Source organism: Protopterus annectens, chromosome 8.part1, assembly GCF_019279795.1.
Source record: "Protopterus annectens isolate FY-2018-M chromosome 8.part1, PAN1.0, whole genome shotgun sequence".
NCBI classification, from domain to species: Eukaryota; Metazoa; Chordata; order Ceratodontiformes; family Protopteridae; genus Protopterus; species Protopterus annectens.
In genome coordinates, this window is record NC_056742.1 from 353,512,233 (window position 1) to 353,538,731 (window position 26,499).

General features: G+C 36.6%; 1 protein-coding gene across 1 annotated transcript in view; it reads right to left on the minus strand.

Annotated features, from left to right (window-relative positions):
- The window catches only part of LOC122810354 (fatty acyl-CoA hydrolase precursor, medium chain-like), a 336,843-nt gene that overhangs the window by 67,847 nt on the left and 242,497 nt on the right, over positions 1-26,499 (minus strand). The window contains exon 9 of the mRNA XM_044081933.1: positions 15,477-15,557. Coding sequence (XP_043937868.1) covers positions 15,477-15,557 — 81 coding nt within the window. The remainder of the gene's footprint in view (positions 1-15,476; positions 15,558-26,499) is intronic.

Genomic DNA, 26,499 nt, shown 5'->3' on the forward strand with positions numbered 1-26,499 from the left:
TTTAATTTCAAAAGAAAGATTTTAAATGCTTGACTTAGTTTTCATTACAGCAGATGGCAATGCTGCTACAATCTTGAAGTTCAACATTTTAGTATTTCCTTTCATTTAAGAAACAAGCCTGTATTTAAATTTATATTTACAAATGCCAGAATTATGTAGCAAATTCTATTTGGCTAGGCTGGCAGCCTTCACCCATCTCTACCCAATCTTCACAAACCATATAGTATGTGTATGTACCTTTAAGAAGCATTTCCAGATGTAAGCACATACATATAAATAGTGAGCATGTGCAGGCAGCAGTGCCATTTTGGGAGAACAGCGGGAGTGTTAACCTGTATGAGTGTGGCAGTCAGACCATTTATAAGTTTAAGTTTAAGTTACAAAGCCTCATTCCTGATGTGTTTGTATGTGATAAAGCTGCTTGAACTGAACCCATGACCACTTGTCTGTTTTATCCTGACTGGATGAGCAACATAGTGTCAGAACCAGGATTTAAGAGAGCAAGTTCTTCAAGCTATGAGGTGTAGAATTGAAGGTGAAGGCAGATTGAGCTGGGTGAGTGAAACAGAGCTCAGACAAACAATAAGGGCCAGAAATGAACTCAAGGTAACAAAAACTTGCACAAATGATTTATTTGGCAAAGAAAATTAAATGGAGCATTTTAAGGCACAAAACACATTATTAATTAAACGAGTAGTACAAAACGTATTATTAATCAGATGAAAGGCACAAAATGCATTATTAATTAAATAAAATGTTCAAAACCATGATATTTAATAAAACTGGAAGAAATATTCATGGGGTTTAGAATTACCTTTGGTTTACATAACAAGCATGTTTAAAGTAAAATGGGCAAATGGGGCTAGGAATTAACTTTGATTTACATAACAAGCATGTTTAAAGTAAAATGGGCACAAGAAATCCTTCTGCCATGCCCACAGGTTATAGTAAAACACAATGCAAAATGGCCTTTGTAATTATGTACAAACATGCACACACACCAGGTACTTGTGATAATATTAAAATGTACAATAAACTCTTCGAAATACTGTACTCTGCAAAATATGCTCTGAAACAACTGCACCTTGTGAAAATTTCTTGGAAATAAGTGTAGATTGTGAAATACTGCACACACTTGCAAACATGTTGCACACTTTGAATATTTTGAATAGCTTTCGTTAATACAAAAAAGTAGCACATAGCAAAAAACTACAGTTGTTTTTCTTTTTTTGTACATTTTATGTGATTCGGATATTGCTTCATATATTTTCATAATTATTTTGAATATTTTTATCAATTTGTCAAAGTTTTGGATATTTTGTTTAATAAGAATTTTGTTTTGAGCATTCTGAGTGCTTCATTTTATATTTATAGCAAAATAAATAATTTAAGCAAGTTTTACTACCTGGAAAAAGTTTCTGATCTGTTTTGGCAGTCATCTGAGCAGCAGGGATGATCCACTCTTGTATATTCCTCCAACTTTAACCTGTTGACTCATGCCTGTAATGCTGGATCCCACTTCTGATACCATGTCACTCTTCTTATGTGCATTAAGAAAACGCTGAGGCTTGGGTGTTCGTTTAAGTGGTTTATTGCATACAAATACATCAGGATGGATGGCAGGAGCATTAAACTTATACAAACTATCTAACTGACTGACGACATACTTGCATGCTCACACTCTGGCTGCTCACTCAAAATGGCACTGCTACTTGCATGTGCTGAGTACTTATATGCATGTTCTGACTCACTGGAAAGCTTCTTAAAGTGATATCACACACACTGATCTACACCAGCGGTCTCAAAATGTAGTTGTTTATTTGCCAGAGTGCATGAGGGTTAAATTTTAGCTTTTGTCTGCTATAATTTAGGCACTTTTTTGCAGAGCTGTTCATTGTGCAGTGGTGGTTAGCAGTAACCTGCATAGTAGTAAACCTATAAAGCTAGTACTTGGGACTTTAACCAGTAATACAACAAGGCTTTGCACAGAGCTACTGCCCTATGGCAGCTGTTTAGCACATCAAGCGGCATTAATATCAGATCATAGAACTATCTGACATCTAGCATTAATCCTAGATGCTACTCAGGTGACCCCTGTAAAACCAATTCACTAAACCATATAGTGTGTGTATGTACCTTTAAGAAGCATTTCCAGATGCAAGCATACACATATAAATAGTGAGCACGTGCAGGCAGCAGTGCCATTTTGAGAGAACAGCCAGGGTGTTAACCTCTATGAGTGTGACAGTTAGACTGTTTATAAGTTTAAGTTTAAGTTACAAAGTCTCATTCCTGATGTGTTTGTATGTGATAAAGCTGCTTGAACTGAACCCATGACCGCTTGTCTGTTTTATCCTGACTGGATGAGCAACATGGTGTCAGAACCGGGATTAAGAGAGCAAGTTCTTCAAGCTATGAGGTGCAGAGTTGAAGGTGAAGGCAGATTGAGCTGGGTGAGTGAAATGGAGCTCAGACAAACTATAAGGGCCAGAAATGAACTCAAGGTAACAAAAACTTGCACAAATGATTTATTTGGCAAAGAAAATGAAATGGAGCATTTTAAGGCACAAAACACATTATTAATTAAACGAGCAGTACAAAATGTATTATTAATCAGATGAAAGGCACAAAATGCATTATTAATTAAATGAAATGTTCAAAACCACGATATTTGATAAAACTGGCAGAAATATTTATAGGGGCTCAGAATTACCTTTGGTTTACATAACAAGCATGTTTAAAGTAAAATGGGCACATGGGGCTCAGAGTTAACTTTGATTAACATAACGAGCATGTTTAAAGTAAAACGGGCACATGGGGCTCAGAGTTAACTTTAATTTACATAACGAGCATGTTTAAAGTAAAACGGGCACATGGGGCTCAGAGTTAACTTTGATTTACATAACAAGCATGTTTAAAGTAAAACGGGCACAAGAAAAGTATAATGCGCATGATAAGAGATTAAATGGGCATAACGAGTACAATAAAAGGGCAGCTTAAAGTTAAAGAGCAAGGCAAATGCATGTTTTTCAGTAAAAGACCGTGTTTGGGCACAAACTACTATTTCACATTGGCAAAAGCCATTCAAAGTATAACTAGAGTTGTTCAAAGTATCCCAGAGTGTGCAAAGTGTTTGCAGAGTGAGTTCTTTATTACAGTGCAATTATTTCAAAGAGTTTGCTGTGTGCAAAGTACAGTTATATTGCAAAGTGCAGTTAAAGTACAACCATTCCAAAAATGTTCGTGTGCTAAGTGCATTTGTTCGCAGAGTGCCACCATTTCAAAGTGTTTCTTACACTGTGCAGAGTTATTTCTAAAAGTACAGCCATTTTGAAGAGTTTCTGTGCTGTATACAGGTTATTTGCAAAGCGCATTAATTTCAAAGTGTTTCTTACTCTGAGCTTTTTCTGCTGTTTACAGTTTATTCATGAAGTACAGTAATTTCGAAGTATTTCTTACACTAAGGAATGATTTCATAAAGTATAGTGATTTTAAAATCTTCTTGTGCTATGGAGTCTTATTTGGCAAAATGCAGTTATTTCAAGAGTCTGTTGTACTATCGGGCATAATTACAAGTTCTGACATAAAATCTTGGCATACTGTATATTTATGTGTGTGTCTGGGTTCATACATAATTCCAAGCACCTTCACTACTGTGTGTTGATATGGCAGAGGGATTTTGCAGACTGAGTCCACTTGTGTTTGCTCATAATATAGCAGAGAACTGGAGAGTATCTATGCAGGAATATGATATTTTCATACAAGCAGCTTTTTCTGACAAAGATGCATGTATGAGGCCATTCATTTTGCTTAACTTAGCTGGGTCAGAAGCCATTAAAAGAGAGCATTCATTTGTGTACGCACCAGAAGTATATACAGAAGGGGAAAACTGACATATTGTGGTATCGGCTGAATCAAGGGAGGACCCTGAGTGCTTGAAATGTAAATTTAGAGAAATGTGTAACCCCCAGACAAATGTTACATCAGAGAGGCATTTATTTTATACAAGAGACCAAAAGCCAGGTGAAACTTTTGTAGCTTTTATCACTGACTTGAGAAATAAGGCTAAAAAGTGCAAATCTGGTGACTTGGAAGATGAGTTAATAAAGGACAGGCTTGTGTGTTTTATTAATAGCGCTGCAGTGAGAAAGATTTTGCTTCGTGAGAGTGATTTAATGTTGAACAAAGTCATAGAGATTTGTCAAATCCATGAGCTCACAGAAAGGCACACACGTATGCTTGCAAGTGATGAGAGCATGGTTTCAGCAACCTACAGAGTAAACTTAGATGGCATGCAACACGTGGCAAGCAGAAGCAGGCCTAAGCACATAGCAGCAGCAACCCCTGCAGCTTTGGCAGGGAGAACCCATAATTTTCTAGCAAGTTCCAAGAGTAGCTCAGTAAAAAGGACATGCTCAGTGCAGTAGAAGGGTGACTTAGCAAAACCCAAGTCAAGTCTTGTTGTTAACTGTTGCAGTTGTGTTGCTAGTCATGAGTCTAAAAGAGACAAGTGCTTAGCATTTGGTCAGCAATGCCACAAGTGTGAAAAATGGAACCATTTTCAAAAGTGTTGTAAATCAGGCAAGCCTCATTCAGTTATTAAGGAAGGTCGCTCAAAAATGCAAGTTGATCATGTAGAAAGCTGCGCCCTACTTTTTATGTAGAAGGTGTCTCAGTGTTTGGTGAAAAGGTCCATGCAGTAGATTTGTTTCAAAGAACAAAGTATTTTGTACTGTCCTGATCAATGGCAAACCCACAGAGCTCAAAGTAGACACTGGTCCAAAGTCTAATGTAATGTCAGCAGAAATATTTGCTAAAGTGAGAGCTGGTGAGCAACTTAATTTGGTCAATTGTGTGAAGCTTGTTGCTTATAGAGGTAAAGAGATTCAAACCGAAGGCTCAGTAGTGCTTTCATGCTATTCAGCTGGGAACAGTTACAGCTTGCAATTTTATGTAGTCTGAAGACATGTGCAGTCATTATTAGGTCTCAGAGACAGTTTAGGAATGAAACTACTTTCTTTTACCAAAGAAGTACATCATGTAAACACATGTCCCAGTTCCAGCTTTACTGACGCTATTTTCTCAGAGTGTGCTGATGTGTTCAACGACAAATTAGAAAAGCTTCCAATTGTGTATTCCATGAAAGTAGACCTGGTCAGATCAGCAAGGACAGTTCTAATAGCTATGCAGGACAAAGTCATGGTCCAGTTAGACAAAATGGTGCAGCAAGGTGTGACTTCTCCAGTCACAGAGCCAACTGAGTGGGTATCTTCCATGGTAGCTGGTCATAATGAAAATTCAGATGAAATCAGAATATGCATTGACCCAAGAGACTTGAACAAGGCATTAAAAAAACTCATCATCCTATGCGTAGAGTTGAGGAGATTTCCACCCTCATGCCAAATGTCACCGTTTTTTTCTGTCTTAGATGCAAAGAGTTCATTTTGGCAAGTGATGCTTGATTGCAAATCTTCACTGCTGACTACATTTAGCACACCTTTTGGTAGATAAAGTTTCTTCAGAATGCCTTTTAGACTAAATTCTGCCAGTGAAGTCCTTCAGAGTACAATGAAGCAATTTTTTTCAGACTACACATGTGCTAGAATAGTTGATGATTTACTTTTGGAGGCAACTGTGAAGCAGAGCATGACAGAAACCTCAGGAAATTTCTGGACAGAGCGCGTGAAGTGAATTTGAAGCTTAATCCTCTGAAATATAAATTCAGATTACCAGAAGTTACTTATGTAAGTCATTTACTTACCAGTACAGGCTTATGACCAGACCCTTCTAAACAAGCAGCCATTCTTGAGATGCCATCTCCAGACAATATCCAAGCCCTACAGTGTTTTCTTGGTATGGTTAACTATTTGGGCAAATTTATCCCTGACTTTAGTAAGTTATCAGCATCTTTAACACAGCTGACATGCAAAAATGTTGTCTGGTCATGGTTAGAACAACACCAGAGAGCATTTGATAACCTCAAACAGCAAATTACCAACCCGCCTACATTAAGATACTATAATGTCCACAAATCAGTAGTTCTTTCCTCTGATGCTTCAAAGTTCGGTCTTCGTGCAGTTATTCTTCAAGAAGGCAGACCTATTGTCTATGCATCTAAAACTCTTACCCAGACTGAGATGCAGTATTTTCAAACTGAGAAGGAACTTTTGGCAATTATGTTAACATGTTCGAAGTTCCATGATTATATTTATGGACAAACTATCCAAATTGAAACTGAACATCAGCCTCTAGTCACTATTTTACAGAGCACTATGCATTCATCTCCAGCAAGACTACAAAAAATGATGCTTACATTACAAAGTACAATTTCAAAATGGTCTATACATAAGGTAAACTTCTTAATCTTGCTAATACCTTATCCAGATCACCCAGAAATAGTACAAAACAGCTTGATGCTGAGAATTTTGACTTTAATGTCATGGAAGTGCATAATTTTTCTACCACGAGACTTGATTAGCTGAGAGATCATACAAAGACTGAATCTAGTGTACCACCAGAAGTGTAACCCTATTTTCCATGCAGAGATGAAAGGAAGATGGTATAATTGTCAAAGGTCCAAAAGTGGTTGTTCCTATTTCATTACAACATGAATACATTCAGATTTTGCATCGTGGCCACCCAGGTTCCGATTCTACCAAAAGAAGAGTGAGACGACTAGTATTTTGTCCTTCATTACTGAAACACATTGATAAAGTGCTTTCTTCCTGTTCAGTGTGCAACAGTACTAAGCCATATTTATAAAAAGAGCCACTTCAGCAAAGCCAAATTCCTGAACTACCTTGGTCAACAGTAGCAGCTGACATATTTGAGTGGAACAATCAGCATTACTGAGTGTTGGTAGACTCCTAATCGAACTGGTTTGAGATCGATTTGCTACCTAATCTAACATCCAGTGCTGTTATTACTAAGATGAAATATAATTTCTCAGTCCATGGTAGTCCACACAAAGTTATTTCTGGCAATGGTACACAGTTTACCAGTCAATTGTTTCAGAGAACTGCAAAAGAGTGGGACTTCATCCATATTACTAGTAATCCTGAATACCCACAGTCAAACAGCCTTGCTGAACGTGCAGTACAGAGTGCAAAGCAATTACGAGAAAGGTCAAAGCATCACAATACCAATATTCTCTTGAATTTACTCAGTCTCAGAAATATAGCCCGTGATAATCTACTTGGCACACTTGCTCAGAGACTTCTATCTAGGCAAATCAGGACAACCTGGCCTATCAGCTCTAGTTTGTTGGTGCCTAATGCTAAAAACAACAAAGCAATCAAAGCCCAACTTTTTAAGAAACGTTCTTCTCAGAAGTCTAGCTATGATAAAACAAGCAGATTAATTCAACCATTAAAAGAAGGAGAGACAGTGAGGATGCAAATGGCGAAAAGCTTTGATCAAATTGGTCAAGTGAGAGGTATAGGTGCTGAGCCGAGATCCTACTTAGTAGAATCTGAGGGTATAGAATACAAGAGGAACTGCAGGCATCTTCTTCCTGTATCAAAAATGATATTGCAGCATCGTACCTGTTATACAGACTCTAGATCTCAGAGCAACCCTGACAATGTTCGTACCTAAGAACATGTCTCAGTATCAATTCCCATTCCTGATGATGTCCCAGATGTCCCCAAAGTTGAACATTCCTTGAAGACAGTCCCCGTTGCTAGATCTAGTTCTGACTTATGTTACATAATCAGGTTGTATTTCTAGACCTAGTGTAAAATACACAGCAAACTGGACATGAGTTATGTGTCTAACTTTGTATGATTGCATGTCGAAGCATGAGTTCTGTATAATTGCATGTCAAAAGATCATTTCTGTAAATTGCATGTTATTGAATATTGTCATTTAGTGTATGATTCATTTCTTGAAGATGGAGGATGTAGAACAGAGCATGTATATGTACCTTTAAGAAACATTTCCAGATGGAAGCACACGCGTATAAACAGTGAGCACGTGCAGGCAGCAGTGCTATTTTTAGAGAACAGAGTATTAACCTGTGTGAGTGTGTTTACAAGTTTTATTTAAGTTTAAGTTACAAAGCCTCATACCTAATGTGGTTGCGTGTAATAAAGCTGCTTGAACTGAACCCACAACCACTTGTCTATTTTATCCTGACAGGACGAGCTACATAGCCTAACCTAAATACAGGTCCTGACAACATGGATTTGCAATTTCCTAATATCTCTATGGCTGGCTTGGTAGATATAGGCATCCTGAGACAATGTAGCAGTTGTCTCATGTCCTCATGAAACCTTTTAATACTTAAAGAAACTAACACAGTATGCAAGAGCTGTACATACATATCTTCCTTGGAGGCAGAAATCTCACTTACAAAAAAGGTTGTCAAGAACCCAAACACTATCTTTTACACATACTGCTCACGACGCACGTAGACCTTCTTATGCTGAGGCACTTACAAGAAACTTCTCAATACCTCAAAGACCTCCTAAGTTGTCAAAGGGCAACACCTGTCCTCAGCAACCACTAAGGTACATGACAAAAGCAACACCTAACACCACACATAAGCCTACACCCAATGATCCCCCAAGAACAAAGTCCATAAGGCAAGCAAACCACTGACCTAGTAGTCTTGTATGACACACAGATGTCACTCTCACCAGGCAGGACAAAGGGAAGATAACGGTCAGTTGCCTATCTGGAGCAAGAATCTCCAGTATCTCGAATGTCCTCAAGTCACTGCATCGCAAGTATCAATAGGATTCTATCACAGTTCATGTGGTGTAAATGACTTGAGGTGTACCTCACTGGACTATATGAAAAGAGACATTATGGATCTCTCTGAATATGTGACACAGACTGGTACATGCGTTGCACTGGGCAGCATCCTACCTTTATCAAGGATGATGCCACAGTATGAACACAAAATGACTGATTTTAATAACTGACTAAGTTTCTGGTCTCACTCCCGGGCAATCCAATATCTATCAGCATGGGAGGACATGGTTGCCAAAGATTGTCTGCACCTGGCCATCCTGGGTTTTTGAATATTAGCTAGAACTTTAGCCACTCCCTTACAGCCTTTTTAGGCACTGTCAAAATAACAAAACTACCAACACAGTAAAAAAAAAAAAAAAAAAGACCTAAAAGCAATCTTAAGGTATCACTGCTCAATGTTCAGAGCCTAAACAAGAAACTGTACATCTTACAAGCTCTCCTCACTCTGGAGAATGTAGACATCCATGCTGTTGCTGAGACTTGGCCATACACCAGCAGTGTAAGGCTGCAGTGCCTTCCACACATTTAGACCAACAGCAGCACAGACTGCAGCCAACGGTGGAGGTGTCTTGATCTACATTAGCAACAAATGCAACTAAAGGTTGTCCTAATGTCCTGGAGTTCATCCACGTCCAAGTTCCATACCATGTCCTGGCCAGCCACAGGTCACCCTCTATGACCCACAAAGCTCATAACTTTTACCTAGACTACTAGATGCACTCACCATCCAACCAAATACCCTGTTCATTGGAAACTTTAACTACCCCTCTATATACTTGGAAACTTACACTGCCTCTAACTCACAGCCACAACATTTCCTGAATTTTATCAACACAAACTCCCTGGACCAGACAGTATGCACTCCAACTGGACAATCAAACATATTGGACCTAGTACCCAACAACATGGGAGAGTATTACATTCCTCCACACTGTGTCATGTCCTCATTAGTGAGTATGGACCACAAAGCTGTGTCCCTTGAAATAAAACTCAACCTGGAAAATCCAACTAAACCCAACATCATTAGGAACTATTCTAAAGCAAACTACATCCTATTAAGTGGCAATTTGTCACAATTCATGGCTCCTCCAAACTCCGAGAATACAGCTACCTGTGCATAATTATTTACAGAAACCCTGTACAAACATGCAAATGGCTGCATTGAGGCTGCTGTACCTACCAGAAGTAAATCCAGATTAAAAAAAGAAACAAATCCCACTGGTGGAATCTTTGTCTTAACAGTTTATATAACAAAAGAAAAAACTCATGGCCATAATCACAAAGAGCAGCTTTCATACAGACAAAGCTTTCAGATTCAAATAAACAAAAAGTAAGAGATCTAATAAAATCCAACAAATCCAATTACAAGGTCAAGATAGCCTCTCAGGCTAAGGACAATCACAGCAAAACTTGTGGTAAATAGAGCAACATTTACTGACCAATCAAATCTACTGGCTGGTACGTTTAGCTCTAACTTTACCCCCCACTACCCCCAATGAAATCCCTGCTAACATATCCCTTCAACTATCAACAAGAAGCAGGCCCTGGTGGTACTCACTATGTCCAAAATCACTGTTTGGACCCCAACAATATCCCCGGTTGTCTCCTAAATAGCCTAAAACAAGACTTAGCAGGACCACTTAAGGCACCATTTAACTAAAGCCTCAAAATAGGTTACATGCCAGGCAAATGGAGGGAAGCAACAGTCATCCAACTTCATAAGGGTGGACCATCAACTGACCCCAGAAACTACAGACCCATCAGTCTGACAAGTCTTCTATGCAAAGCTATGGAACTAATGATCATGGAAATTATAAGCAACGACATTGCCAACATCCAGACACTGGATCCATCCCAGTTTGACTTGGTTATCTGTTAGACTTCTTCAAGAGGGTCAGCAAGGCTATGGATGAGAGGAAAACAGTGTATACTGCCTACCTTTACCTGGCCAAGGCATTCAATATAAAACCCCAGTCAGGTATTGTTGACATACTCTCAGAACTAGGCATAAGCCCTTCATAACTTACTGGATTGCTGGCTGGTTACAGATAGGACACAAGAAGTCAGGATTGGTGAGACCACCTCCACCAGTAGACCGGTCACCAGCAGAGTACCCCAGGACTCTGTGTTGGGTCCACTCCTGTTTGGCATCTATTTCTCAGAAGTGAAGACTAACGTCAAAGACCTTAAGCTCACCAGGTTCACAGATGACTGTGAATTGAGAGCTATCATAGATTTCCCGATAACAGTGACATTCTACAAGAGGGTCTAACACAAACAAATGACTTATGTCAAAGCTACAGATTAAAACTTAATGCAAACAAATCCATTACAGTGCCCTTTGGGAAATCATCCACCCAAGCTAATTACTCTCTCAATAAAACACTCAGAAGCTTTACCCAATAGTTAGGAATCTTGGAACATATGTAGGCAGTAATCTGGCCTTCTACCAACATGTAGCCAAGACAGTAAGAAAAAGTTACAGTGCCACTCCACTCAGCCGTTTATAGACCCATCATTGAATACAATGTCCCCTTTGGCATGTATCTAACCAGGCACTTGCAACAGCTGGAACACCCTCAAGGGCTCCTCATCAGGAGAATCCAGGGTATGAATACCATGTCCTACATACAGCTTGTTAAGGCCCTATCTCTCTGTACACAGTTTCCTACAGATCACTGACAAGTAAGCTATGCCTAGCAACATATGGAATCCTCAGATCCAGCTCTGATGGATCTCTTCCACATCCACAAAACAAACAGCAAAAGAAACACTAGATCCAAGGGCCTGAACTTTGCCTGTGACATTAGAACACAGTGGAGAAAAATATGTGTCTCAAGGGATCCCTGAGCTATGAAATAAGTACCCCATTTACGTGAAGCAGAGTTTATCCCTGACCCTGTTCAAAAGAATCCTTGATCATTGGATGGGAAATTGTAATTTCAACCATGGTCTGGCCCCCATGTCTCTGATGGACAGAGGTCAGCAGTAAGTAAATCAATCCCCACATAACCCTTAGTTACCTCTTTAATAGCATACCTCATCATATAGGCATCTGATGAACTCTGGGATAAAACTGGTTTGGGTTGAACAGATTTATTTATTTGTTGACATTTAATTAGACGTGTAAAGACTCTGGTAGTCATTAGCCTAGTATAAACTTATGAACCTATGTAGCACAATTGTGACCCATGCATGTCCTGTACATTAAGCACCACACCCAAAGTCCATCCTCTGCCACTGGCAAAATGGCAGTACCCCCTCCATAATGCATTTTTGCTTTATATACCATGCCCATCTTGCATACTGCTGCATGCATGGTGCCTGTTGTCCCAGGATGCCTGTGGAGGTTGTTCATGGTTTCTCTGGATGCACACAGCATTGGCAGTAGTATGCATAGTGCTGTAGGTTTCTCTGTGCTCACTGTGAATTTGGCATAGCTATGTGGCTCTCCCATTATCATGGAGTTTAACAACGTAACCCCGACCTAAGATATTCACAGGTAAATGCCACACTATCTAAATTAATAAATCTTAGTATGTCTCAGCTGTGCCCATGATTAAAATCACATATTGCATTCCAGCTATTTCTTGAAATTTTTAACTGCAAGACAAATCTATATATCCTGGGCCAGATAAAACTCTGAAAGTAACATGAGCGTGCCACTTTAAAATTTTAGGTAAACATTTGTCCTTTATCAGTTAATGGATAAAATACATGTTCTGTATTTTAAAAGAGAACATCACATGGAAAATCCAATTCCTTTAGTAGATCTTAGCTGCCAATAAAAAATATTCATGACTTAAAGCTCTAGCTATAAGTTAAGTCTTTAAGATGAAAATATTTATTGAAAATTCATTGAGTCTAGCATGAACATAATAAGAAGATATTCTTGTGTTCAACTGTACTCACGTAATGCAACTCTATTATTAAAATTACCAACCAGGATTCTTGCCTTCAGCCAAAATATAGGTATATAAGGATTTACTCACACATTTATTCGTATTACCATGGTAATGTTCCAAAATATCATCACTAATTTCTTCATCATTTTCCCTTTTTTCTACATGGGGTCGGGGTGACAATATCTCTCTCCATTTACTGCTACTCTCTTGCCTTCTTTGACATTGATACCTGTCTATCACAGGGCTTCTCTCACACAATCCATCCACTTCTTTGCTGGATGCCCATGTTTTCTTTATTTCATTTTCCTGTTTATCCCAAATCTTCTTCAACAGATTGTCTTCTGCTTTTCTGTACATATGCCCGTAACATCATAATCTGTTCTCTTTTACCTTTTCTGCAATTGACGTTCAAAAATATGCAGCCTACAATTTGGATTAGCATTTAAAAAAAAGCAGCTAAAGTACTCTTTCCACAAACAGACCCTTCCTCCTATATCCTGAAACCTCATATAATCTGCAAATCATGTTCCTTTTTTGAGCTTTCCTGAAGTTAATTGTAAATTCTGCTTTTCCAGCTTATTTCTACCATTTCTTAACCAATAAGATTTTGTTTATTCCTCTTTTTTTTTTACAGTGAGAATGTATTCAGCCTGTTTTCATCAAGCAAGAGATACTTTACTGCCTGCATTACATGCACAGCCCTTCTGTGTATCTTCATAGTGTTATAACGGCAATACAACAATACTCAAGGTTGAGGTCACTGAGGAGTTGTGATTCCAGACAGATTGAAGAATTTCTACAATTACTAAACAAAGTAGCCATCTGTTTTTTGGTATGGTAGTGCTATGCATGCAAATATACGCTACATTTGCAGGGCATTCTAAGTCCTGCCTACTCCAGAAAGATTACTAACCTCAACAACTGCAGTTACAGTTCAATATGGCTCAAATACAGGATGGCCACAGGTTTTTTTTTCACTGCTGGCATGGGCATATTGATAACAACCTAAAACAAGTTTCTGACTTACAGACACTTTGATTTTAGTCTTGAAGAGTGGATGCATTGGTCAATGTGTCATTTTTACTGCAAGTCTTATCACTAAATGTCCTCTCATATAACTGGCTCAGTATGTCTTCACTGTGTAAAATAACGAACAGGGCTCTCAAACTGGCCACACAGCAAAAAAAACATCAAAAGATGGAGTAATCTCCAAAGTAAGATCTGAACAGAAACACCAATAAAAAGTAACAATTTATTAAAATACCATAAAAGATTAAGCGCTTTTGCCCCTAATGTAACAAGACTTCATCAGAACAATAAAACAGGCAATCAGCAAGTTTAAGTAACAAAACCAATGCTAAAAATTTGATCATGTGATACTCATTAATTAATTAAGCAATTCACAGACTTGAAGGTCATCTTTAGAAATTGTGAACCCTTAAAATAATACAAAAATAACATACGGCTTTCAAAAGTTGAAAGTAAAATAAATACAATGTAATGTAAAAACTGAATAATAAATGCAAAATTGTGTGTGTGTGTGTGTGTGTGTGTGTGTGTGTGTGTGTGTGTGTGTGTGTGTGTGCAGAGACAGCTAGATCAATGGATATAGACCAAGCTGTATATTGTCTGAAACCACACTTTATCCCTTACAGGGTCACGTGATGCCAGAGCATATTTTTACAGCTAGTGTAACCAAGGTATTGAAACCCACTCTGGTTAGGGTGCTGCTCTATCACAAAATGCAGACTCTCTCACTCACTGCCAGTTCACCTACTGCATGCATAGGTAGTGGGAAGAAATCAATGCAACTAATGTAAGCCCACATGGAAACAGGATTGACCCCAGTCAAGAACTGAACAAGAGAACATCTTGTTATGAGGTTGTAGTGTTACTTGCGCTGCCTCTGCCTGTATCTACTTACCTCTCTGGTCTTTCTATAGATAGATAGGGTTTACCTTTATATGTTTGTTATGCACATGGTCGAATATCATATGTTGGAAAGGACGTTTTCAAAAGTCAGTAACATTGAAAAAATATGCTGCGAATGCACAGTGACATTCGCTCATTGCAGATTCGGCATTTTGGGTTCAGATTGCACTATAGTGGGGATTGGGAAATGGACCCTTTTCCCAATGTAGTGCGATCTCGGAGTTAGTATATTAAAGTAGGGGGGGTGTGGGGAGTGCAGCCCCCACATGTGGGGGTGCAGGGCGGCTTGCCCCCCTGCATTACGATGTGTGTTCGACATTGTAGTTCAAAAATCAGCAAATCTGCTGTTCAATTTGGTGATTTTCGAACTTTAGGGACTTTTGAAGTTCAGAATTCACGCTTTTGGTTCACACAAAAGCACGATCGATATTGTCATTTCCGACACAGACAGACAGATGTGTGTGTGTGTGTATATGTAAGAGTCTGACAGACATTGTGGTGTATTTTCCTCATATGTATGTATACAAAGTTTTTATTCATTCATTTTTACTGTTGCAACTACAAGACAGGAAAGAAATACATATAAATGGAAACATTAGTGACATAAAATGGCATTAAAGTTGCAACTTTCTTTAATTTCTATTTATTGTTCACTGTACGATATTAATGTTACCAAGAGCAATCATTTTGTGAGGACCCTGACTATACTCAATCTTGTTTCTAGATTCAAAACCACAGAAATTCCATTTCTGTGTGGAAGTTAAGCTGTACTCACATTACAAATTAAATAAATAAAAAAAAACAGTGTTTATTCTAGTTAGTACCTTCTTATCCATGCAGTTTCGAAGATGATCATATAAACATTGTACATGTTTTACTTACCATTGCCATGGAATAATATTCTATTGTGGCGTCTATTGTTGGACGGTCTATTCCATGTTGCCAGCCAGGCTGAAGCATTAGCTGTTCAGTAGAAAAACATACAAAATTAGAAAGCTTAGCTCTACAACTTGGCACATCAGTTAGCACCATTCAAACTTTATTTATGAGACAGTAATTTAACTACCTGTCCTAGAGCTTTGCAGCTGCCAAACTAGGCAATGCTGGAATGCTGATAATATGATAAAATATGATATGATATATAAAAACTTTACCTGTAAGAAAAGGGGAGAGAGACAGAGAAACTGTGTAAAAAGAAATGCAGCACACAGAACTGTGTACTCTAGCTTAGAAATATTTGATATGCTGAGCAGTGGTAAAACAGCTGGTGCTACAAAAGATGCCACAAGCAAAGAACAGTCCCTTAGGACTGTGCATTCCTTTCATTACAAGTTCACTGAACTGATACATAGAACCTTTTATAGCACAGACAGAACTGGGAACATTTGTGAAATGTCTAATAACAAGTGATGGGAATATAATACGGTTCCACAAGCTAACTAGAAACATATCTTTTATGATTGTATATTAGTACTGATTTTTTTGGAATGACTTCCAATCCTTTAGAAAATCACTATGAATGGACACATTTACATTAATATATTGCCAGGGAGTCATTAAAGGGGCTAGCATGAGCCATAAGGCTCATGCTAAAAAGGCCCTGCTCCCTTGATGTGCCAGTTTGCAATTCATTAGACATCTTAGCCTCTTCAAGGTAAAAATCTCATTATCGGCCAATTTGCATGTCTCTGAATCGCATTTACTAGTAGTAAACTGCTGTTCATGTAGGCAGTGGCATTCTCCCACACACAAAAGTACACACACACACACACACACACACACACACACACACACACACACACACACACACACACACACACACACACACACACACACACCATAGTTCATGTACCTGTCCCTAACCTGTCTATCCGTCCATTTTTCCCCCACCCTTGTAATAGTTTTCGTGCCATTACAGTACAGGCTTATGCCCTGGTAGCTAGTATATCACCCCTCCTCTGATCCCTATACCACTGTTAGTGCTGTTTTTGCAAGAGTTATCCCTGGTTGTCCAGTGCAGTACCCCACCCATGATCCCCATACTACTGTTGGTGCCACAGTGGCAAGGGTAATCCCGGGTGGTCTAATATATCCCCCCTCCCCCAATCTCCATACTACTGTTGGAATCCTTACAGAAAAGAGTAATCTCAGCTGGTCTAGTGTATTCCCCCACCCCCCCCAGTCTCCATACTACTGTTGGAACCCTTACAAAAAAGGGTAATCCCTGATGGTTTAGTGGGTTCCCCCACTTCCGATCCCCATACTGCTGTTAATGCCTTGCAGTAGTTCCATTTAAGAGTATGCCTTGTTGTCTAGTGGCTCCCTCACCCCCTGATTGCCATATCACTGTTGTGGCAGGTAGCTGAACATGGCCTTTTGGCTGTGTTCAATACAACGACATGCTGGGAATGGCTGTGCCATTCTACATGCCACAGCAATTTCACTTCCTCAGTCATGTATATATCCTCCTGTAGGCAACTTGGGGGAGACAGCATATGGCTAAGTAGCATATGCCTGTCCTCCTGGAATGCCCCATTTGCATTCAGCACAGCCACAAGGTGTGGTGCTGCACAGTTTTGTGGAAGAGAATGGTGTAGCACTGTGTTAGGTTGGTTGCTGAATTAACAAAAGTAGTGCAATGTGTAAGGAGGTATACATATTGCTGTACCTTAATGAATCCTTAGCCCATGTTTAGACAAGTCAGCATCTAAAGCCCCTCTCCAGCAGGGAGAGAGGTGGAATCCCAGGGGTGTATTTTCTGTTTCCCATAAATGAACACCTCTGCCAATTTTTGAACCTGGGCCCCTCTCATTTACAGCTCACCGCATTAACCCACCAAGCCATACAGATCTAAAAGATTTTGGCAACTTAGTAGACATAGAAATTAAATTTAGTTTCATAGATTGGGACGAGGCTAACTGCCCTTGTAGGCCATTTTAAGCCTAGCTATTTATCACATATGAGAATTAAACCCTGCCCCTTGTGTCTATAAGGTAAACACCTTAACCATTATGCCAACCACTGATAACAATAATCTCCCCTGCCATGTTTCGAACCCCGGCCCCTGTCTTCTTATGGAAAACAGGAGTTCTGCTTGGCAATTTCTTTGTACAGCATTGGTATCCATAAATAACAGATTTGCTCCTTTGGAAGAGGCAAATGAAGATTTATGATGCAATGGGTTTGCAACTCTAGACCTGGGACCAGCAGAGCTTTATCAACTGGACAAATCCCAGAACAGGTCTGCAGCTTTACATGCTGTAGCAAAAGTGATTAATGGGCCTCTACCCACTTGAAAGGTACTGTACTGATATAACTTTCTCTTTTTAGCCCATAGTTGCACAGTAGTCCTGTAATTAGTGGACCAGCTGTTTAGGGCTTTCACCCCTCTTCAGTTTACATGTTTATCACTGTTATTGAATTCAGTTATATTATATTATCTGCTAATTGAACTAAGAGGAATATATGTTCCTGACAATGTGCTTTGAAGTTTGAAGATTTCTTTACTTTTAATATGAAGGAGCACAGGCTAAAGTGGCATGGTCATGACTTGAATAGGTTCATAGGTGTTTATTAGGCTAATGACCACAAGGGCCTTTTTAAGCCTAGCCATGCATCCCAAATCTCTGACAAGTTTGGGTACCCTTGATAAGTGTAAGCAGGGGCTTGGGAGATAAAACATTTACAAGCAGGAGCCTGGATGATGAACCATTTACAGGCTGCCTGTGCCCATTAGAGCTATAGGTGCCAAGCCAGGGATTTATTTCCTGTTCCCCATCCAGTTGTCCAAGTTACATTTGAATTAGGTTAGTAAAAATCTCTGCTTCACATGGATGAGGAGCATGTTCTACAGAAGGGATAGTGTCTGGGATATATATACCAGTCTCTCCAGCAGGTCCTATTTATATCACAGGCAAGGTTTAAGTCTTAGAATGGGTAGCTCTGGTGCTGTTTGTTTTGCAGATATGCAGGAGGTCCATCAGAGTGGAGTCTGACAATGCCCTATATGCCAAGCATAGATCTCCCCTCAAAAGCCTGTAACAGACAGAATACAGGGATAGGGCCTTGAGGCAGACTGCACAGGACATGTTACTTATGTCCTGTATTCTTTCAAGGAATCTCTGTGGACACTCCAATTATTGGAGATGCCTGGTTAGATACATACCAAAAGCGGCATTGTTCTCAATGATAGGTCTGATGAATGCCAAATATGGTGTAACAATGACTTCCTTGGACTGAGATATCGTACTTTTGTTTATAGGTTGCACAACATAGAATGATTTCCTCACTACTGTAGATACATGATGGATAAAGGCTAGATTACTGTCAATGTGTGTCTCCAAGTCCTTAACTACTTGGTCAACTCTTATTGGTGTGTTGTCAGTGATAGTTACCAGGGTTGGATGACTTCCTGAAGGACAGTATTATGCATTTCTTGACATGTATTTTTACTCCATGGCTCTGACACCAGTTATTTGTCTGTGTCAGCCCTTCCTGTAGAACTTGTGTGTTGGTAGGGGATTCAGTGACAGCTCCTAATTTGCAATCATCTACAAATTTAGTCAGCCAGAGGCCACTGACATTGGCCTTGACTTCAGAGAAGTAAATGCCAAAAAGGAGTGGTCCAGTTCTAACTTCCTGGGTCCTATCTGTGAACCAGCTGGATATCCACTGGGTGACATAAGGATTTGTACCTAACCTCTTGAGTTTGTCAACAATGCCCAAGTGGGGTATTTCATGATAGGTTATATTTTATTGCAATACCATTTGTCCAATACTCATATATGTACTTTGCATATGATTGCTGATTGGTTGTTCCTATAAATCTATGTGACCATAATAATGATTGTTTTTAGATCTGAAGAAGCTCATTTTATGGCATGAAAGTGCTCATCTCTTCTGCATTTCTTTTTATTTTTTATGGTTTTATTTCATTAAAGTGTATTTTTAAGCTGTGTTTGTGTTCCTTATTTGGTCGTTCCTTGATTATAGGTTCATAGGTAGGTACTAGGCTATTGGCCCTAGGGCCTATATAAGCCTAGCCAAAAATGTACCCTGGTTTTCGCCACCCAAGAAAATTATTTTCCTGTGCCCCTGTCGAGCAGACCCACAGAAGTGATCCCCGGGTTGAATTTCCTATCTCCCATCTAATCATCAAGATTTTTCTTGAAGAGTGCTAATGAGGAGCTCTGTTTGACATAGATAGGTAGTCTGTTCCAGAGTATGGGAAGTCTCTGGGACAGGAATCTATCCCTCCAGCATGTTCTGTTTATTGTGGTGACAAGGTTTAGGTCCCTAGAGCGTGTAGCTCGGAGGGATTGGGATTTCTTTAAGTGGAGCAAGTCCAACAGCTCTGGGTTTGACATAGCTTTGTATGTTAGGTAGAGATCGCCTCTGAGTAGGTGATATGCGACGGAGTAAAGCAGGAGTTTTTTGAGACGGTCTGCGTAGGGCATCTGTTTGAGGCCAGTAATTCTCTTTGTGAGGTATTTCTGTGCCCTTTCCAGTTGTTGTAGATGTCTTGTGAGGTACATACCACAAGGGGCATTGTACTCTATAATGGGTCTAATGAGTGATGAGTAGAGGGGAGCAATGACCTCTTTTTTTCTGGATGAGAAACCTTTTGTGATGATGTGAGCCACGTACAAGGATTTCCTTTTTTTTTTTCAAAACAGGTTTATTGTTTTAACATATAAGAGAAATATCATAACAATTTTATACAAGTAATTAAAAATAGGTATTATTATAATATTCAACAAAACAACTAAAGTATTTACAAAGACATCCACTACAATCAGATCAATTAATTAAACTAAAATACCATGCTATTGAAATTAAAATTTTTGTAAATTATCCCATACAATAAAATAAGATGTTTTTCTGTTTGTTCTAGTCCTAATTGTGTTTATTTCCATATGGCACACTATATTCATAACATTTTTAAATTCATTGAACGAAGGAGGTGTATCTGAAATCCAATTTCTAGTTATTATTTTCCTAGCCACTGCTAGAATAGACCATAACAAGGGAAGCTTAACCTTTTTAACACTTTGGGGTACAGGTGTGTTGAATAATATAAGAGATTTAGAAATAATGAAATTATCTGTAAAAAGAGCCTGCAAAATTCATTAATTGACTTCCAGTATTCTTTCAATTTTATACAGTCATAAAACATATGAGCCCAGTCAGCATTAATTTCTACATTACATCTCTTACATAGATTATCTTTATTATTTATTTTATTCATCATCAAAGGTGTATAAAAAGATCTATGTAAAAATTTCCATGTATAAAGTCTCCAGACAATGGAAGACGTAGTTCTATAAGCAGATTCCAATATATATTGTTTATCTTGTTGATTTGGTGGGTCCCCATTAATAGAAGTGAAATAATTCCAGTATGAATCTACACTGTAAAAGTTTCTTGTCTGATAACTTTATGTATGTATGAAAGTTTACCTTTATCAGAAACTTTATGTTGTAAATTTAATATCAAGTAATCAATCAGTGTTGGAATAGATTCTTTAACAGTTATACACATTAAATCTATTTTATTAATGAGATGTTGTCTAAAGGTCTGAACCTCTAACCAGCAAGTTTCTCTTAGATCAAATTCTTGTTTTAAGAAATCTAGATTTTTAACTTTATTATCAAATATCAACTGATACCAGTACTTTAGATCATTATCTATAGCTAAATGAGTTCCTTCAGAAGTAGATGACAAAAGCATACCCTGAGTATACATTATAGGAAATACAATAAAATTCCATTCCCTATACTTAGGGTGCATGAATATAAAGTTACGATAACTAATAATAATATTTAATGGGTAACAAACTATATGTTTAGGTGTAATAGGTGAAGTACAAAATTCATTTAGTAACCATAACATGGAGTTATTTACAATCATATTTTTATGTGTTAAGGAGATTTTCATGAAGTGTATACAAAATAGCTCCCAATAATCTTTCCATTTTGTGACATATGACTGATCTATTAATAAAGTAATAACTTTTACAATAGAAGAGATAGTATATAAATTAAAGTCTGGAAAAGAAATACCCCCTTGAGACCAGCTATTAGTATGTTTCTTTAATGCAATCCTAGGTCTATTAGGTGCCCATAAGAAATTTAACATTAGTGTGTTCAGTTTCTTGATAATTATTTTTGTAGGTGGAAGTATTATTGATTGTATTAAGTATAAAATCTTGGGGAATATTATCATTTTAATAATTGTAAGTCTCTCCTCCATAGTAAAAAACATATTATTCCAGGTATTAAAAAGATTTTGTATATTAAGAAAACAGGTATTATAATTATTATATATAATAGATTTAATATCTTTAGATAGTATTATACCTAAATAAGTTATCTGACCTGAATTGGGTACATATTTAGTAAAATCACTAATGAGAATATTTTTTCATGTATATATAGGTAGTATTTTAGTTTTTTCTTCATTGAATATTAAACCAGAAATACTTTTAAAATTCATCATGTTATCAAATAATGACTGTATAGAAGAATTAGATCCTGCTGATGTAATTAGAACATCATCTGCAAAAAGTTGAATTTTGGATGTTGTATTTTCATCTATTTCAAAACCCTCTATGTCAGTACTGTTTCTGATCAAATTAGCCCAAGGCTCCATTACTAAAGTGAATAATAGTGGAGAAAGTGGACATCCTTGTTTTGTACCTTTAAGAATGGGTATTTTTTGTGAAACATATGTTCCTAACTTAATATAAGCCAACGTTCCTTTGTATAAATGTTCAATTAGATTTACAAATGCATCCAAGAAGTTTGTGCACTTCATTAAGGTAAACAGATAGTCCCAACTTACTGAATCAAATGCTGAACTTATATCAAGACTAATAAGTGTTAAATCTTTCTTTTTCCTATTTGCAAAATCTATTAATGTTAAAGTTCTTCTTATATTATCAAAAGTATTTCTATTTACAATGAAGCCTGTCTGATCTATATATATAATGCCGGGAATGATTGTCTTCAATCTATCAGCAAAGATATTCATAAACATTTTATAATCAACATTGAGTAATGAGATGGGCCAATATGAAGAACATCTAGTTGGATCTTTATTAGGTTTTAAAATTGGCGAAATAAATGTATATTGCCAAGATGGGGGGGGGTTATTAACTCAGTTTGGGCCAAAATAGAAACCTTATGTATTAATGAATATGTATTTTTAGAAAGGATTTTATATATCTCTGGTATAATACCATCATTACCCGGTGCTTTGTTTGATTTAAGCTTATTTAATTGTGTAATAACTTCTGTATATGAAATACTCTTGTCCAATAGTTTAATCTGTTGTTTATTAAGCTTTTTATTCATATTTGTGGTTATAAACTCCTTTATTTTATCTTTAGGTTCCATGTTAATATTATTATGGTTAATTTTGTGAAAGTGATTTCTAAATTCATCTAGTATTTCTGGTATACTAGAAACATTCTTCTTTTTCCTTAGAGAAAAGATTTCTTTGATATGGTTTTGTTTATTCAACCTTTTTGTTTTATTTTAAGTCTATGTAAGTATTTGGGGCTTATTGAATAAGACAAAAACTTGTATTTCTCTAAAGTTATTTTAACTTTATGAGTTAAAATTTCTTTGTATTTCTCATTTAGTTTGTTTATTTCTTCAATAACTTTCTTGTCCATAATATTTTCTTTATTATTATGTTTATAAGAGTCTAATTTACTTTGAATATCTAACAATTCCTTATCCCAAGATTTCCTTTTATTATTATACCATCTGATACTTTGTCCATATAGATATGATTTTAAGGCATCCCAAACATAAACAATGGAGACTTCAGGAGTGTTATTTATGTCTAAAAAATGTTTTACTTCTGAAAGTATATATTCTTTATAGTCTTTTAGTTGAGTTAAGTATGCTGGTATCCTTTTGATCTAAACATTATGAGTATTTTTACTTTTTTATCATGAATTCAAAAACAATTGAATTATGATCAGATATAGGACATGAAATGATTTTGGAATTAATTAAATCTGTTACCATCTGGTTAGAAATAAAGACCCTATCTATTTTTGAATAAGTTTTGTATCTGTTAGAAAAAAAGGTGTATGGTAATGATTTTGAATCTATCTGATTATTAATATCATTCAAATGATAAGAATTAGCAAAATCCTTTAAATGTTTTGCATTAGATGTAATTCTTCTCTTTCCTATAGTGGCAGTATCACTTTCATGTAGTATACAATTAAAGTCACCAGCTAAAATAATATCTCCTATAGAGAATGATATGATCTTATCAAGATGATGTTTCACTGTATTAATACCAATTCCAGGTATCCAATATACATTAATTAAAGTGTAAGTCTTCCCATTAATTTGTATTGTAACCATACAAAACATTCCTTTGTCATCCTGATAAGACTTAATGGTTTTAGGAATGGGCATACTTTTATTCCATAAAATAGCCACTCCTCTTTTTTTCTGAGTGTGCTCTGAACTAACCAATACTGTATATTTGTTTGTGGCTAGTTTATCAATATCTTTTCTCAAGAGATGGGTTTCTTGTAGGAAGACTAAGTTGGCCTTATGTAAATTAATGTATCTTATTAGGCTTGCCCTTTTACATGGACTATTCAATCCATTAATGTTTAAAGAAATTCCTTTTAAAGATGTCATTTGGCATTTTTAAAACTTAAGACTCTTATGATCAAAATAACAAATAACAAGATAAGTAATGTTACATCTCCTCCTTTAGGTGTACCTTTAAATATAGCTGTATTTATTGAATCTCTTATGGGATTTGTATAGGATTCAATTTTGTTTGTAGTGACAATGAATGTACAAAATATATTGTGGATGTCAAAACTATATACAAATAACAATGAACAAGTGAAAATAATGTAAGGATTAAACCTTGCATCCAGCCTGGAGTTGTAAACTCCAACTTAGAGTAGTATTTACCACTCAAGTTAACCCCTACCCTAAGCAGCAGTACGTCAGCTACCACCTTATCAATTTAATACTAGTTATATTTAACTGAAGTTAACAGTTTTCAATTCAATTATCTAGCAAGACAAGACTACACATTTGGTAAAACAGCATCATATAAACTAAAATAAACCTTTTTTTTTTTTTTTTTAAAACTGTTCATACTACTATATACATCCATGTAATATAAAACACGTGTATGCAAATAGCATTCAAATAATCTTGATGTTAGAAATCAAGAGGAGAGAAAAATAAGTTCTAACATTCATTTAAATCAAAAACTTTGGCTAATATGATTCAGACATTACATATATTAGGATGCATCTATTTTCTGTCATGTAAATACAGTTAACAGCTTCCAAAAAACCTTGAATTGCTTGTATATGAGCATTTACTCAAACTCATTATTGCCAATAGAATAAAATATTGTATTCATAGAAATTGTTATAAATCATACTTCATAGTTAAGCAGATTCTCAGAAACATTTATATACATATCTACATACACACACATACACACACACACATATATATATATATATATATATATATATATATATATATATATATATACATACACACATACACACACATATACATATATATATATATATATATATATATATATATATATATATATATATACACATGCATACACACATGCATACACACACACACACACACATGCACATACACACACACACAAACACACATACACACACACACACACACACACACACACACACACACACACACACACACACACACACACACACACAAACACACACATACATATATATATATATATATATATCTGATCTCACTGAGTTGTATCTTTACTGAGCACCATCTTACATTGCTGTCCCTTCAATAAATCTGTCTGCTTTATACAAAATAATGCACAGCAAACACATTTTAGTAACCAGATTTTACAAACATGCTATACTACTGCTTTAAAATATATCACATGACAATTTCTTCCAGTATAGAGTTATAAAATTATTTATGCTTGTCAATCAGATGAATTAAATGATTTATAGTAATGTATATGTTTGGGACATAGGTTTTAACACATATTATTAATCTGCTATTCCTGTATCTGTGATGTGTCAGTGTGATATCTAGGTCAAAGGTGAGACCAGCTGCTTTCAGCTTCTCTGTGAGAATTCTGAGAGTTGAAGCTTTTGAAGTAGCTCATGAACACTGTGCATGAGACAGCCCACATCCCAGATTGTCTCTCTTAACATTTTGGCGGGAAACTTATTAAAACTAGTGACAAACATTCATTTAGCAGTGTAAATGCATCTAAACATGACAAAACCTTCACAATGCATTCTACAGGTTATTACAGACTCTATGTAAGTGAAATCAGGCCCAAAATTATTAATAAGTAACAAAACTCAACATTTTGTCCCAACTCAACTCCTATGCGAATCTTATTATTTACTGTGTCTATATGATCAAAAGTATTTCTATATATTAATAAAGAAAAGAAAAGAGAGTAGAAAGTAAAAGGGTGTAAGGCAGAAATAAAAAAATGTAAGAGAAAGCTATAAGAAGTATATACAATAGAATATTACTTACTGTTTATATTAATAGAGTTAAAAATAAAACATATTATTTACTATTATTTAGTTCTAATTATTATTAGTTAAAGCATGACAGATTATTTACAAACAAGCATAAGCAGTGTAATCAAGAAAGTATAATTAGGAATAGCATTTGAAGAACATATAAACTTTTAAAGGAAAAAAAAATGTATCAAATTACTGACCTTATTTTTCCTCTTCAGAAAGAGAAACAAGTTAAATCACAGCTTGCCATTAAATCTCCAGATATTTTGACTAGTTATGAAACAAAACATTTCTTTGCACACAGAGAATAACTTTGATTAAATCTTTTTCAAAATATTTGTTGCTTCT